Raw genomic sequence first — 15418 nt, 5'->3', positions numbered from 1 at the left:
CCGATTTTTTTTTGTCCATTTATATTTCCCAAATCAAGAGTGGGGAGGGGGGCGCTCTTCGTCTTAGTTTTGACGCACGTGGCGGGACGGAAGGCGGGAGACGCCTGTTGCTCGGGTAGGCAAAGCGGAGGCAGGACGATCTGCGGCTGCGCCTGGGGAGCCGCCTCCGGTTTCAGAAAAAAAAACGCGGCGTTCGAACTCAGGTGTGTCGCTCACTACAAATCCCAGCCGGCTCCGCGGCGGGAGGTTTTTGCCCCGCAATTTACCTCGTGTGTTCTCGGCCAGCTGGACAGGAGGGCGCCAGAGAGAGATTCCTCCACAGCCGAGGAAGCGGCGGCAGGTGACGGGAGCCTCCCGGGGAACGGTCACCGTCTCTCTCTCTCTCACACACACACACACTCCGTGGCTCTCACGCCCGTTTTCCTCCCTGGCCGTAGCTGTCATGGGTGAATTCTTGAACCAAGCCGCCCTGGTGGGCTTCCTTCGGGAACACGGCGGCAAGGTGCCCAACTCGCTGCTGCTCGGCCACTTCAAGCCGCTGATGGACGTGCCCAAGGCGACGCCGGAGGTCCGAGCGGCTCTCCGCCAGCGCTTCGTCCACTTGGTCAACAGCGTGGCGGTCGTGCAGGTCTCGGAGGGGATCAAGTTGGTCGTGCTCAAGAAAAGGCACCAGTTGGTCCCGGATTCCTCCGATGCGGAACCGACACCGATCGCCTTCGGGGATCTGTCTGACGAGGAAACAGAAGGCGCCGATTCTGGAGAGCCCGCTTGCCCTGCCGGCTTCGTGGCGCCTCTGAGCTCGCCTGGGGAGGAGGACCCTGAAGCGCATCGGACTATCCCTGTGAACCAGTTGAAGACCCTCTTTCAAAGGGGAGGCTCGGAAACCCTCAAAGTTCCCAGGGTCAAAGAGCATTTGGCCCCCAAAGCTGCCTCCCCAAAGCCCTGCATGCTGCCGGTCCGCTCGGTGCCCCCTTCTAGCAACACTAAGAGATCTGAGGAGTTGAGCCCTGAGCAAAACAGGATCCCAGTCCAAGAGGGTCTCCAAGTGGATCTCTCTGCCACCCTCCCGTCTACCTCCCCTCCTACTAAGAGGCCGCAGGTAAATGAAATGGGGCCCAAATCCTCTTCCCTTAGAAGGGGTACAAAACCACTAAAGGTGGGTGAGGAAGCTGACAGCACGGCCAGTGTGCCCTTGGAACCTGCTGAGCACCAGTGGGTGGTGAATGCCACAGCCGGCCAGTGGTCCCAGCAACTTCACGGCTTGCTGCTCACTGACTTGAATCTGGCGAGCAAAAGAGATTTCATGAGCGGCTTCACGGTTCTCCACTGGGCAGCTAAAAGTGGAAATTGCCAAACACTGAGCAAAGTCATAGAAATGGCTGAGAAAGGAGGCGTTCACATTGATGTAAATGCTAAGTCCTTCGGGGGTTATACTCCGCTCCATATTGCTGCTATCCATGGGCAGGAAGAAGTTATTGCCCAGCTAGTCAAAGTTCACAGTGCCAAAGTCAATTTAAGGGACTATAGTGGGAAGAAACCATTCCAGTACCTAAAAGGAGGTTCTTTTGCAGTCAGGCATCTCTTAAATGACCCTGGTCTTCACACCAACACTGGACAGAACCCTTCCACCAAGAAGAACATAAAAGTGGCTGCTTCTATCTTGAGTTCCACCAGCACCGTCCTGGGGCTTTTATCTGACGATATTGCCTTCTATGAATTGACCAAAGGCTTGAAGAAACCTGCTCCTGTCAATAAATTTCTTAACATAGCCACAGCCCCTAGGAGGAAGTTGAAGTCCCAAAGGGCTTTTTCTTCTTCTTCCTTGTCTCAGGCCCTGGAGGAGGAACAGAATGAAACTGCATCAAAACATAGGCCACTTTCAGATTTATTCTTTGGTCACTTACCTCACTGACATTAAGTAATATCAACATTTAATTAAGACTTGGGTAGATCTCGCATTTGCAGGAAAACATTTTGCTTTGTAGTTTTGAATACATTTCAATTTAAGCCTAATCTAAGGAAGAAAAAGAATTATAGGATGATGATTTAACTTGATAGTTGCTGCTTTCCAGCATTTGATAAGACATATTTTTTTCAACCAAATCTTCATTTATTAAATGTGAATTGATGAAGTTTCATCTGAATTTTATCTATTAGGTGGGAGTTGTTGTTTTTCCAATGAAAGGTAAGATTTAGGTGCAAATTTCTATGAAAAGTTTAGTAAGGCAACAGTCCTGCAATACTTGAGAAAAAATCCTACTGAAATCAGTGGACAAACTTCTGAGTAAGCACTGATAGAATTAAGAATTGACATTATATATGAGATCATTTTATTTTGAAACAAAAATATATTTGATCCATGCATGCTGTTCTCAAAAGTCTCTTAAATGTCCTATTGTGGGAACAAAAATATTTTTTATCATTTCTTGGCATCCTATCATATTCCATTAAAGTAGATGTAACAAATTCATTTGTAGTAGCTGCCCTCTCCTAATGATGTGCCATTTATTAGGTTTGGAAATGTTTTTTGTACAATAATTGAACAAGGCCCCATTTTATATCTATCTATTTTTCAGCTGATCTGATTTATGCAGTTGAAAAGAAAGCAACTGTAGTAAAACTATATTTTTGTTTACAATCTCAAACTTCAGACTGATACTTTTCCACTAACTTTTTAAAAATAAATTGGAAAAAGGAACACGCATGGCTTTTGGTAGCCAACTGAAGGTTAATTTATTTTATAAAAAATTAAAAGCTTCTATTGAATATGTTTATGCATTTACTATGTGTAGAATATGTAATGAATTATAAATTTGGCTCATGCCAACTTTAAAACAAAAAAGAAGCTTCATACTTCTACCTCACTGCAATAGTTACATAACTAGTTAAGACTTTTTATTTAGAAAAAGCATACTATCCTAATTGCACAATTATTACCTTTAGTTGATAATACATTGACAGTTATAGTATTCTGTCCTAAAACATTTGAAAATATAGTAAGAAAAATTCTATTTAGGAAATTTATTTTTACACAAGAAAGAATCAAAATGTAACAACTTAAGGAGTTATTTTTATATTATTAATCGTATAAACATTCAAAGTAAATCTGTTTACAGTTTCAGCCTTAAAATTCATTCAGTATAGGATCTTAAATTTATTGTCAAATTCTCAACATCAAGTCCTTCTAGATTTGAAAATGCTTTGAAAGCCTTGTATAAATGAGATGGCTACGATCCCACTTTACAAATTGATGCATAGTCATTTTGTGTATATTGATTTAATACAGTTAATTACTCCGTGGAATTATATAAGGACTCTGAAACTAATATGAGTTTACAGGAAAGAACATCCCAAGTAAATGTATACAGAAATTTTGTGCCTTTCTAATGCTGCTTGTACAATGTACAAGTGCTGTTATCACGATGGAATTTATTTTTATGTTTCTAAGCCAAAGCCAATTTAAATCTGAAAAATTTGCATTAACTGAGAACATGAAGTAACAAACGTGACAGTACAGTCTAGAGCTAAGAAAACCACTCACTGTAGTAACTGCAGTTAATAATTCAGCTACAAACAGAAATATAATTATTCCTGTTGGTACTATCATCTTTGGTAAGCAAAGACTTCCTTAACTAAATATCTGATTTGACTTTCAAAATGCATTCACAGATATATGACACATATTTCATGGAAGACATTTAAATACTTTAGAAAATGAATATATATAAACTAAAGCATAATTCCATAGGGGCATGCTTAAAAGCCAAATGATTATTTAACTCCACACTTCTAATGCTGAATGGCAAAATATAAACTAATATATATATTTGTAAACATGTAAATCTGACAAATTTAGCAAATGCACCTTGAGTGGAATACAAGCATGCCTGAAAAATCCATGTAGTTTGGTTGGGAATATAGCAAGGTCAACAGCTTTAAAGAAACATCTCTTTCTCTGATGTAGTTTTCTTTAAAGCTGTCTTGAGCGCCATTGTTCTGCTATAACAAAATGGACAAACAGCATGTTTACAATAGTTTGGTTGTTTAATCCACATTAGTAGTTTCAATTTTCAACTGTGGCATTTCATTGCACTATGAAACTCTTTTCAAGGTCAGTGGTTTTCAGAATGTTTTTGTTATGTCCTTGCATTAATAAAGACAGTGCTTCTTATTTTTGTATATGTGTGTTCATGTGTGCATGGGATAATATATCAAACTCTACAAATATGGCAGTAAATGTGCTTTAATAGGGAGGAGATATGAAATATTTACTGTTCACATTCTTTGAAAATAAGGGACAGAATTTGGGTAATGTACACTTAACATATGACATATTATCATAGATTTTAGGATCAGCCAGTTTCATGAAGGAAATGAAATGGAGTTCCCAGTTTAGGAGAATTAGGGATAGATGAGTAGCATCTTTCTCTCGGCCATTTAACTGTGCAACATTTTGCCCTAATTATATTTCTTTCAGCAGTACTCATTTCTGATACTAAATCTTGAGAACATTTAAAAAGCTACAGGTGATTGTTTTTAAAAAGCCTCTCTCATAGTTCTAGAATGGGAGGAACACAAGACAGTGATAATAGAGGAAGAACAATCCATTCTGTTCTCACGGGGGGGGGAAAGAGAGGAAGAATCAGATATGTTTAAATAAATCTTTCCAACATATTCAGATCAGGGATGGGTTCCGGCAGTCACTACTGCTGGTTTGCTCGTGGGCATACTGCGCACGCTTGATGCGCACATGCACAGTGCAATAAAAATTGTACAGTGCATGCACAGAAGCAAAAAACAAGATGGTGGTGCCTACAGCACCGCCCAGAAAACCGCTTTGGGGACGTGGGAGAGCTGGGTCACTGTCAGTTCCAGCAACCCAGGTCACCAAACCACTACCAGTTCAGGCAAACTTGTCGGAACCCACCACTGATATAGATGCATCCAAAAATATTGGTACCCTCCACTCTGATGTTTGTTAAGTCTGCTTTGTAGATTATGGACTAAAGAATGGTGGATGCCATTTACAGTATCAATTTCAATATATTTCATGGTGAATTGGGATTCTTTGAGACAAAGGGGAGGGATATCAATACTTCTACAATACTAATCTACATGGGCATAACAATTGACAACAACTTGGTGATACGCAATTAATGAATCCAATACTTTTGACTGTATTTATATATATATGCAGGAGTGGTAGATGATTTAGAGCAATCTCTCAGCCCAGATCATGTCACAGGGTTGTTGTGGAAAAAAACAAATAAGGCCAGGCATCCCATCTTGAACTCCAAAAAAATACTCCAATTAATATTGATAATTAGTATTGCTAATAACACTGGGCTATTTTTCACAATGTGATTTATAAATATGAATTCCTGTCAGAAAACAGGGAAGAACTCTATTTCAAAAACATGGCACCCATGAGGTACAATTTTCACTACCTTCAAACATGTGCCATCTAAAACTGATAATGCACTTTCCTTTCTTAGGAGGGAATATATTATGCACCTTTAAAACTCTTGAAACAAAACAATTGGAATTGTTCCATAAAGCGTTATTTTTCATTTCCCAATACAGTAATATGATTTGCTTCTGCAGAGCAAATACTTCTCCTATAATGAGAATTGGATTAGTTATCCACTATTTAAAAGATAGAGTGGATAGTTAACATCTAATATTACCGCTCAGAGAGTAATAGGCAGCCTACCTCTGAATTAGACATAGTTAGACAATCTAGTGACTCAAACCCGAGCAAAAAGGGTGGAGATGTTTATGTCTCACGTGTCAATCTTGCACATAGAAAGCTGTAAACACTTACAAGAAAGCAATCTTTATGCAGTTGGTCACTTGCCGCAAAGGGTGATAGAGAAGAAATTGATTAGAACCAAAGGACCTTCAAGATAAAGCTTGCATGCAGATGATGCTCTCTTGCTTCTTCTTCTTAACAATGATGAATCTAAAGGATTCAAACAGAAATTCTTGTTCCTTGTTCCCAGGGAACAATAACTAACAGATTACAATGCAAGAGAGGGTGGAAGAAGAAAGATGTGAGAGACAATGGGAAGAAATGTCTAGAGAAGTGAGGAAATCTTTCTTCCTTAAGAGATTAAGAATGTGATGTAAAATTCTCACAATTCCTACTAAACTTGAAAAGCGTTTGGAGACTGCAGCTAGTCCAGAATGCGGCTGCGCGAGCGATACTGGGTGTACTAAGGTACACCCACGTTACACCTGTCCTTCGCGAGCTGCACTGGCTACCAATTGGTCTCCGGATGCAATTCAAGGTGTTGGTTATTACCTTTAAAGCCCTACATGGCTTAGGTACGTGAGACCGCCTACTGCCACATACCTCCCAGCGGCCGGTGAGATCCCACAGATTGGGCCTCCTTCAGATGCTGTCAGCCAGACAATGTCGGCTGGCGGCTCCCCGGAGGAGAGCCTTCTCTGTGGCTGCTCCGACCCTTTGGAATGAGCTACCCCCAGAGATCCGGACCTTACCCACTCTCATGGCCTTCAGGAAAGCTGTTAAAACCTCGCTATTCCGGCAGGCCTGGAGCTGTTGACCTCATTGTTGAGGTCCAGCCCCGATTAGAACGAATGCATATGTTGTGATTTTAAATCTGTCTTTTTTATATTATTTCTTTTTTCCTTTTCTTTTTGTAAGCCATCCGGAATCCTTCGGGATTGGGCGGCATATAAATTTTATTAATAAAACAAATAAATAAACAAACAAACAAACAAATAAATAAATAAACTGGTTGATTGATTGCATGATTATATGCCATCGAGTCATTTTTAACTCATAGTGACTTTCTCCGAGACAGTCTATATCTAACCTGTACCTTCAGGCCTCCCAGCGGTACATTCATTGCCATTGTAACCAAGTCCATTCATTTGGCTACTGTTTATCCTCTTTTTGTCTTTCCATCCACCTTTTCCAGCATCAGAGCCTTCTCAAGAGCGCTGGATCTTTGCATAATAGTGTCCAAAGTAGGATAATTTGGACCTGTCTCTATGTGCCACGAATGAGAACTCTGGGGTGACTTATTACTTGTTTGGGGGGGGGGGTGGCTTCCATCAAGTAGCATAGTTATTTGCCAGCCAAATAGCATAGACAGTTAGTTTTCATGTCATTATGAAACATTATTTGGCCAGGAGCTACAGAACAATTTTGTTTTTGGAAAATTCTAGATGCCAATGCAGCAATTTACTGCATGATTACTCATCAGTACAATTCTTAAATAATTATTCAATATTTTATTTCTAGTTGTTGTGACTAATGCTCTTTAGATTCAGCACTACTTGTTCTTAAGGAAGCATAGAAGTTTGTGTGTGTGTGTGTGTGTGTGTGTGTGTACTTAAAAGTGAGTTCTATTGGGGATCAATGACATAGCATACGCTGCCTGAAAATCTTATAAATTTTTGTGGGGAAGTGATGGCAGTTAGCCATTTCTTTCAGCTTTTCCTGGCATTGTTGTAAAGATGCTTTATCTGAAATCAGGCCACAATCCGAACCTTTTTGAACACAGAAATTAAGCCATCTAAGACCATTGACCTAGATTCAGCTTGGATCCTCCAAATCATGAGGCAGAAACATCACTGCTATATGCTTATTCTGTGAAAAAAACATCATTTCATGGAGAACTTTATGTTTCCCTATGGCTTTGTGTATTTAAGTTGCCTGACCTACATTCCCTTGGTGTTGCTTTATTTGAATGTGAATCAAAGTAGGCAATTTGCTAGCAGTGGATATTTTGAACTGGTAGTACCGACAACAAAGTATGTCACTGAACATATTCATGACACACCCTTTATACTTGCGATTTGTTTAGATACAAACAATATAATAAAAGCATCAGGCCAGGTACCAACACCAAATTGTTTTTCAGGAGAGAGGGACTCTCTGTCTTTGCTTCAGTTGAGATGGGTGGACTGATATACAGACAGATTTTCTCCAGGGGCAAAACAATGAAATTTGAAGGAAATTGCCTTCTATTCTACTCTGCTCTACTCTACACTCTACACTATTCTACTCTACTCTACACTACTCTACACTACTCTGTTCTATTCTATTCTATTCTGTTCTATTCTATTCTATTCTTGATAAATCCCTGGTCTGTCTAAATACAAGGCACTGTTGCTAAAAAGAACTAGGGATTTTTAGAGTTTGGGCTCTTGATTCTTCATCCTCATCCTCTTCTAGCTATTGGATACTCATTGCAGGATGAAGACCTCTTCCGCATTGATTTCCAATCAATACAGTCTTGGCTTTCCCTTACCAGTTGGGCCTGCAATACTTGCTGATGTTGTTGCTCCACCTTATTTTAGATCTCTTTTGTGGATGTTTTTTATCAAGTGCAATCCATTCTATGACTGCCTTAGTCCACCTGCCATCAGTTCTTGATATGTGACTAGGCCATTTCCATTCTTTTACTCTCTTGATGGCATTGTATATTTTCATTTGCTCTCTAATCCATGTGCAGGTCTTTCTAGCTTGTCTTGGGATGCCAAGCATATATCTTTCCATCTTGATTCTTATCGCAATGAATTTCTATTTCAAAAGCTCATTGGTTTAAAATATGAAAATAAATTGACTGCTTTTTTATATATAAATAACACTATTTGGGAAATTAAATATAGTTTCCAACTATGCCTTAAATTTGTTGCTGTATTCCCCCCCCCCACCTTATGTAAAAGTATGTAGGATAAAGGTACTTCCTACTGTGCAAATTGTGTATGCTTTGGAAATGATTCAGAAGAAGCTGCTTTGTCTCGTGTGCAGAGATGAATAGTCACATTTTTGCAGCCTAATTAAAAAAAAGTCTTTGCTTTAAAAGCTGCTGCACTGAAATCTTTCCTTCAACTAACTACATTTTTAAGGTTCACGCAGAAGCCTGAAAAAGGAAATTTCTTTCATTAATAGCAGAGATGTTCTGTGTTCACATGAGATCTAAAGCACTTTTTCCAATAGTTACGTAGAAATCGCAATATTTTTTTATAAGAAAGGCTCTTTCATTGGATAATTAATGTTTAACTCCAAGTTATCAGTGGAAATAAAGATACATGAGAAATAATAACTGACTGTTCCGAGTTTATTTGCAGATCCTGTGAAATGAAAGTAGATATAATGCAGTGATTCGATATTTTTTTTTTTAAATGTAATGGCTGAGATAGTAGCTTGAGCACACATTTGCAGATCTTTGTAAACAAAATCAGGATGATAAGATTTAAAGGGACTTGCTGGCTTAATCTAATACTGATTTAGCCCCCAAATCTCTATTTTAGCTGAAAGGGAGAGAATACAAATTTAGCAATTCACAACTACTGCCTTAATTATGACTCATGGGTGCAAAGCTCATATTTGCATACAACCATGATCATTCCAAATATAATAAGGGGTGAGGTTGAGGAAAGATAACTGCATCATTTCCATAGATGGACTTTGATACCTTGGATGTATTCAATGACTTTTCAAAAGTCTTACACAGCTAAGCTCATATCAGAAACAGCAAGAACCATCTTCACTGTTTCAGTAGGGCAGCTAACGTGAGCTGATCAATGCTGAATCGAATAGCTGATGAGCTATAAGTTCCCTACTGCTAATATAACCCAGTTTTTTTCATACATCTTTAGGAAATGCTGGGCTAAATAGGCCTTTAGTCTGAGCTAGATTTTCCTGTTCCCTGACTGAGTCAATATTTTTGCTTTTCTGTTGTCTTTCCTTCTGTGCAAATCCAAACAGTACCAATTTGGTGTGCTGATTAAAGTGCTGAACAAGAAACCAGGACATTTTGAGTTCTTAGGCATGAAAGCCCACTGAATGATTTTGAGCCACATATTCTCTCTCATCCCAGCCCAATCCACCTCATTGAAAAACTAGAAGGAGAGAGCAAGATACAAATGTAATAATGCTGCATAGAACCGAAATGAGGGAAGGACACAATGGCTTAGCAGGTAAAGACACCAAGTTTGTCAGTTGCAAATCTGACAGTCCAGGTTCAAGAGCCAAGCATCAAGCAATGAGAGTGAGCTCCCCTTACATGCCCCATCTCCTGCTCACCTAGCAGTTCAAAAGCATGCAAATGTGAGTAGATAAATAGGTATCATTTCGGTGGGAAGGGAACAGTGTTCCATAGGCCTTGGCATATATTGTTTTCTTCCTATGAGATCAAAGTTCAGCTATTTCCAAAATGATGGCCAAATTTTTAACAGTAGCCATGGCTTGTAAAAATCATCCAGTATCTCCTTCACACCTGCTAATTGTTTCAGGCTTTGCTGTACAATTTTATTGTCATTTTATGTTTGATATACGCTTCTAGAGTTATGTTTTCTTTTAAAAAATGGCCTCAAATAAAACAGAAATAATGTCTAAAGAGAAAATGTGTGACAACAATAATAAAACCTCAATATGGAAAGTTCATTAGGGCTGTATAATATAAAAATGTTTACCTAAGTGGATTAAAACTTATCTTATAAACATAAAAACATTTTTGTGCAGATTTTTTATAGCACAAAAGGTCAGAATGTTTTCAATCTTGCTATGTTTGCCTGGACTGGACAGGTTTTGGCCTGCCTGCTGCCTGTTAGTGCAGTTATTCCTATTCTCTTCGAAACTCTGAGTTCAGTTTGGAAAAGAATAGGAATCCAGAGATGGTAACATAAGGCTTGAGATGGAATGATAATAAAAACAACAGCAATTGCTCTCCCTCCCAAAGGGAGACCAGGAGTCAGGTGTTTGCGGTATAAATGCTCTGTTGAGGACTAATCAAATAGCATAGGACTTGTTTATAGGCAAGCAAAATTGTGATGTAGAGATGAGAAAGACTGCAAGGTTGATATGTTGTGTTATACAAGGTTGCCAGAAGTCTGGATGTCACTAAATGGCCACAGAAACATAAAGGAATATGTGATTCTTTGCTACTCCAGGTAGTCCTCAATTTACAACCATTATTTTAGGAACTGTTTGAAGTTACAATGGCAATGAAAAAAGTGCTTATGACCATTTTTCACTTACAACAATTGCAGTGGTCACGTGAACAAAATTCGGATACCTGGCAATTGATATGTATTTATAAGGGTTGAATTGTCCTGAGGTCACATGATTACCTTTTGCGGCCTTCTGACAAGCAATGTCAATGCGGAGGTGAGATTTACATAACCATGTGAAACTAACTTAAGTACAGTGAGTCACTTAACTGTGACTGGCAAGAAAGGTCATAAAATGGGGCAAAATTCACTTAACAACTGTCTTGTTTAGCAACAGATATCTGGGGGGGGTTCAATTGTAGTCTTAAGTCAAGGACTACCTGTATTTAGAGGTCACTCAGATTTCTGCAGCTCCAATTTTGTGCCTCCTAATATATTTGCCCCACCACCTTTAACCTACTTACCTGGAAATACTGTAGGTATTTATAGGATTGGACTGCTACGGAGATTTTATCTGGAGTTGTTGGTTTTCTCCCTCCTTGCATATAAGCTGTAGTTGCACTTTTCTGCACTCTTCTTGTCTGCACTTACCAAAAAAGATAAGGAAAGTTGCTTGATTCTCAGCTAGAAGACCCGATGGAATAAGAAGCAAGGGATGATTTTGGCCACTAGAAGGTGCTCTTTCACCTTGCAGGAAATGTTTCAAAGTGTTTAAAATGCTTAAATGTGGGGAAAAAATAAAAGAGATCAGATGAGTTTAAAACTGCAAAGGCCTGACTCTGGTAGATAATAAGGCTGCCTTACAGATCCAGGGCCCCAGGCTCAAGCAGAGTTAATGTCTCTGAAGAAGTTCTTGGCTTTCAAATAACTGAAAGTGTCAACATTCTACAGAATCTCTAAATTAGGGTTATCAGATTTGGGGGCAAAATTCTAATCATCCAGTAGAAGGAAGGAAGCAGGCTTTTCTATACCCTCTCCCCTATTACTATTAGTGTGCTTTATAGTCGCAAGGCCCCTCAAGTAGCTAGTCCTTTAGGCTGTTCCAAAGTGGACTTAACAAATTACAATTGGGGCTGGATACTTTGATAATGGAGCCAGGGTTGGTACTCAAACTGGACCACAAGCCCTTGCTGGCCAGCCTGTGTCAATTCAGGTGCATTAATGTCTTCTGTTTTCTTTTACAGGTTGTTCATCTCTCACTGGCCTTGTTCTTTCCCTTTGCTTTTCTAGGCGTTTTCAAAAATGAATGCCTTCCTATGCTCCTTCCCATATTCTCTGTAACTCAAGACTTTTCTATTCCGCCCCATTACACCATTTTTGTTTTGATAAAATGGTTATTAAAAGAACGAAAACATGTTCCCTCATTCAATTGTAGGTCCATAAAAATGATTGGGCAGTGAAGATTTCATTTCACAGAAGTTGCATTTGTCAAAGCTTCTTAATTTTGTTCCAGTGTGACTATGTTTCAATATAAAGAATTTTTTAAAAAGGGAAGGGAACCGTTGCAGTATGATGAGCACAGAGTAGGAAAAAGAAGAAAATACAGTACAGTCTGTTTCACCCCAGTGGTGGGATTTAGCTAGTTTGCACCTATTTGGGAGAACCGGTTGTTAACTTTCCAAGAAGTTCAGAGAACCAGTTGTTGGAAGAAATCTTATTTTGTTTTTTTCCGCTTTACAGGGCTAATCCTATAAGGAAGGCAGGAAGGAAACATTCTGGTGTTGTTTCTCATTTAATCTTTATTGCCCTGCTTACAGAAACTGCCTCTCTGGTTAACCCTTATTATATTGTAACAGCTAAGGTGAACCGCCCATCGACGTGAGTGACGTTGAGTGGGTCAGGCCCACCCAAGTCACATGACCACCAAGCCCCGCCTACCCAGCTGGTCATTAGGGCAGAGAACCAATTGTTAAATTATTTGAATCCCACCATTGTTTCACCCCCACTGGGAAATGAAAGGATGAAGCAGAAGACAGAAATGTGCTAACAGAAAAGGTGGGGACAATATGGTGGCAAAGGGATTACTAGATTCCATGTTCCTTATGGGCTACTGTTGGATCAATTGGAAGAAATGGAAGCTACTGACCAGTTGAGAACACAGCAGCCCTGCAGGCTAGGAGCAAATGGCCATGTGGGACAGCAACCACCCATTGGAGAGATGAATGCTTTAGACAGTTGGAATGGGGATGTTGTTAGATTGATATCAAACCCAAGCCCAAATATACCATGGTGAATGGTGGTCAAGTCCAATTCTTTATCAGGGTACATCTAATCTCTGAGGGACGTGGGTGGTTCAAACATGTGAAAAATAAATAAATTAAATAATGGAGAAAATCTTGCCAGACTAAAGCTATAACCTTCTAACCCAATAGTTAAAAACTAAGAAATTCTAGCCTGTGGCTACTTTTCCTCCTGCCCAGATCCAATTCAGGACTGTGCAGTCCCTTATTTTGGGCTTCTTTCTCTGAAATGTTTCTCTGAATTCTCTGAAATGCAATACTACTCTGGGAAAATGCAATGCTCCTGCCAACATCCACACATACACACAGAGGTGGTATTCAGCAGGTTCTGTCTAGTTCTGTAGAACCGGTAACTGAAATTTTGAGTAATTCAGAGAACCAGTAAATACCACCTCTGACTGGCCTCACCCCCATCTATTCTCTGCCTCCCGAGTCCCAGCTGATCGGAGGAAATGGGGATTTTGCAGTAACCTTTCCCTGGAATGGGTGAGAATGGAGATTTTACAGTATCCTTCCCCTGCCATGCCCACCAAGCCACACCACGTCCATCAAGCCACTCCCACAGAACCAGTAGTAAAAAAAATCCCACCACTGCATACACACATTCTCCTTTTTGAGGTGCACTTTCCATCAGAATCTGAATGATTCTAGTTGTACACCAACTGTTGGGGTACTTATGGTAGCTCAGGAGGGAGGGAAAGTAGTATTTTTGAACCAACTTCCAACTTCTGGGCCAGGTGTATATGCATGGGGCGAGGAGAGATTGGATACCTTAATGTCTGTTCTTGAATGGCCTAGACACTTAACTCAGGTCAGTCAGAAGGTACAGATCTGGCCTATAACTTGGTGAACAATGTGGCACTTAGTTTTAAATAAACGTATACTTTTACTGCTCACCTCTGACCAATCAATTTAGATCCAATCCATGCTTTACATACCTGGCACCCTTTACTTGTCCTTCAGTTAAAACAAAGCCACTTAATGTGTAAATGATAGTGGGTGTTTGAAAGTAGGATGTGGCAAAACAGTTAATGACTGACCATATGGTAGCTTGGAAGTGCATTCTTTTGGAACTATATAGTGGAAAAAACCCAGGATTTTCAAGGCATTTAAGTAGCACTGAAAAAATGTTTGTTTGCTTCTTCGTTCCAGTTTTGGTGCTAGCTGATGTGGGTGGCATCGCCAGGCTCGGCAGATAGCATTTTAAATGATTCATGAGAAAATGTCCAGAAAACTAGACTGGTATGGAATTTGCTATCCGCATTATCCAAATCCTAACCCTCTCCTGCCTCCGTAGTCTCTATTCTCAGGCAATGCAGACACCTGACTTTCCTCAAAGAAATGAGGGGCACAACATCATAGGTTTTACTCCATCCTGAGGCTGACCTTGAACAGTATTAGAGGAAAAGGGAACTTCTGTATTAACGTCAGGACTGCTAAGGGTAAGTCCCACCCACCCAAGGGCTCCTGACAAAATAAATATCATTATAAACCTCTAGAAATCATTTACTTAAGAGCCATGGCGATGCAGTGGTTAGAATGCAGAACTGCAGGCTACTTCTGCTGACTTCCAGTTGCCTGCAGTTTGGTAGTTTAAGTTTCACTAGGTTCAAGGTTGACTCAGTCTTCTATCCTTCCAAGGTGAGTAAAATGAGGACCCAGATTGTTGGGGGCAATAGGCTGACTCTGTAAATTGCTTAGAGAGGGCTGTAAAAGCACTGTGAAATGGTATATAAGTCTACGTGCTATGGCTATTGCTACTGAACTCTTCCTGGTTCATAGTTTTTCTATACTTTTGGTATCTTTGATGCTGTTAAATAATACAGGATAAACAAGAGATGACCTGTGTTCACAGATTCCAAACCCTAATTTGGTGTGAATTGAACTATAGTTACAGTGACCAGAGTTTCTTGGAAAAAAAATAAAGGACAAGGCTAGAGAAGAGCCAGATCTGAAAGAGGTTCATTTTAAAAAAATCACATTTGTAATTTTGATTTACCAAGGAAAATTCAAGAGAAAAGCAGCAAGAATAAATCAATTACATAAATCTAGTGAAAAAACTTTCTGAAATAAAGGGCTGTCTTTTATAATAAAGGCATATGGTTATTGTAACTATAGTCAAGCCTGAGGATTTGGGGCTAATGGTAGCTTACTCCATAAAGAATGATGAAGCCAGCAATGGCTAGCATGACTTGGGAACCAGCCCTTTCTTCTTCTACAAACCATGCTACACTCTTAAAACACTG

General features: G+C 39.9%; 1 protein-coding gene across 1 annotated transcript; it reads left to right on the top strand.

Moving 5' to 3' along the window:
- The first annotated feature begins 336 nt into the window (after nt 1-336).
- SOWAHA (sosondowah ankyrin repeat domain family member A) lies at nt 337-4171 on the top strand. The gene has a single exon (XM_032208867.1). It carries the CDS (start codon nt 443-445, stop codon nt 1910-1912), a length of 1470 nt encoding a protein of 489 aa, XP_032064758.1. The 5' UTR covers nt 337-442; the 3' UTR covers nt 1913-4171.
- Nucleotides 4172-15418: the final 11247 nt, after the last annotated feature.

The sequence above is a fragment of the Thamnophis elegans genome, chromosome 2, assembly GCF_009769535.1.
Source record: "Thamnophis elegans isolate rThaEle1 chromosome 2, rThaEle1.pri, whole genome shotgun sequence".
NCBI lineage: Eukaryota > Metazoa > Chordata > Lepidosauria > Squamata > Colubridae > Thamnophis > Thamnophis elegans.
Note: the sequence above shows the minus strand (reverse complement) of the source record. Positions and strands in the feature narration are given on the sequence as shown.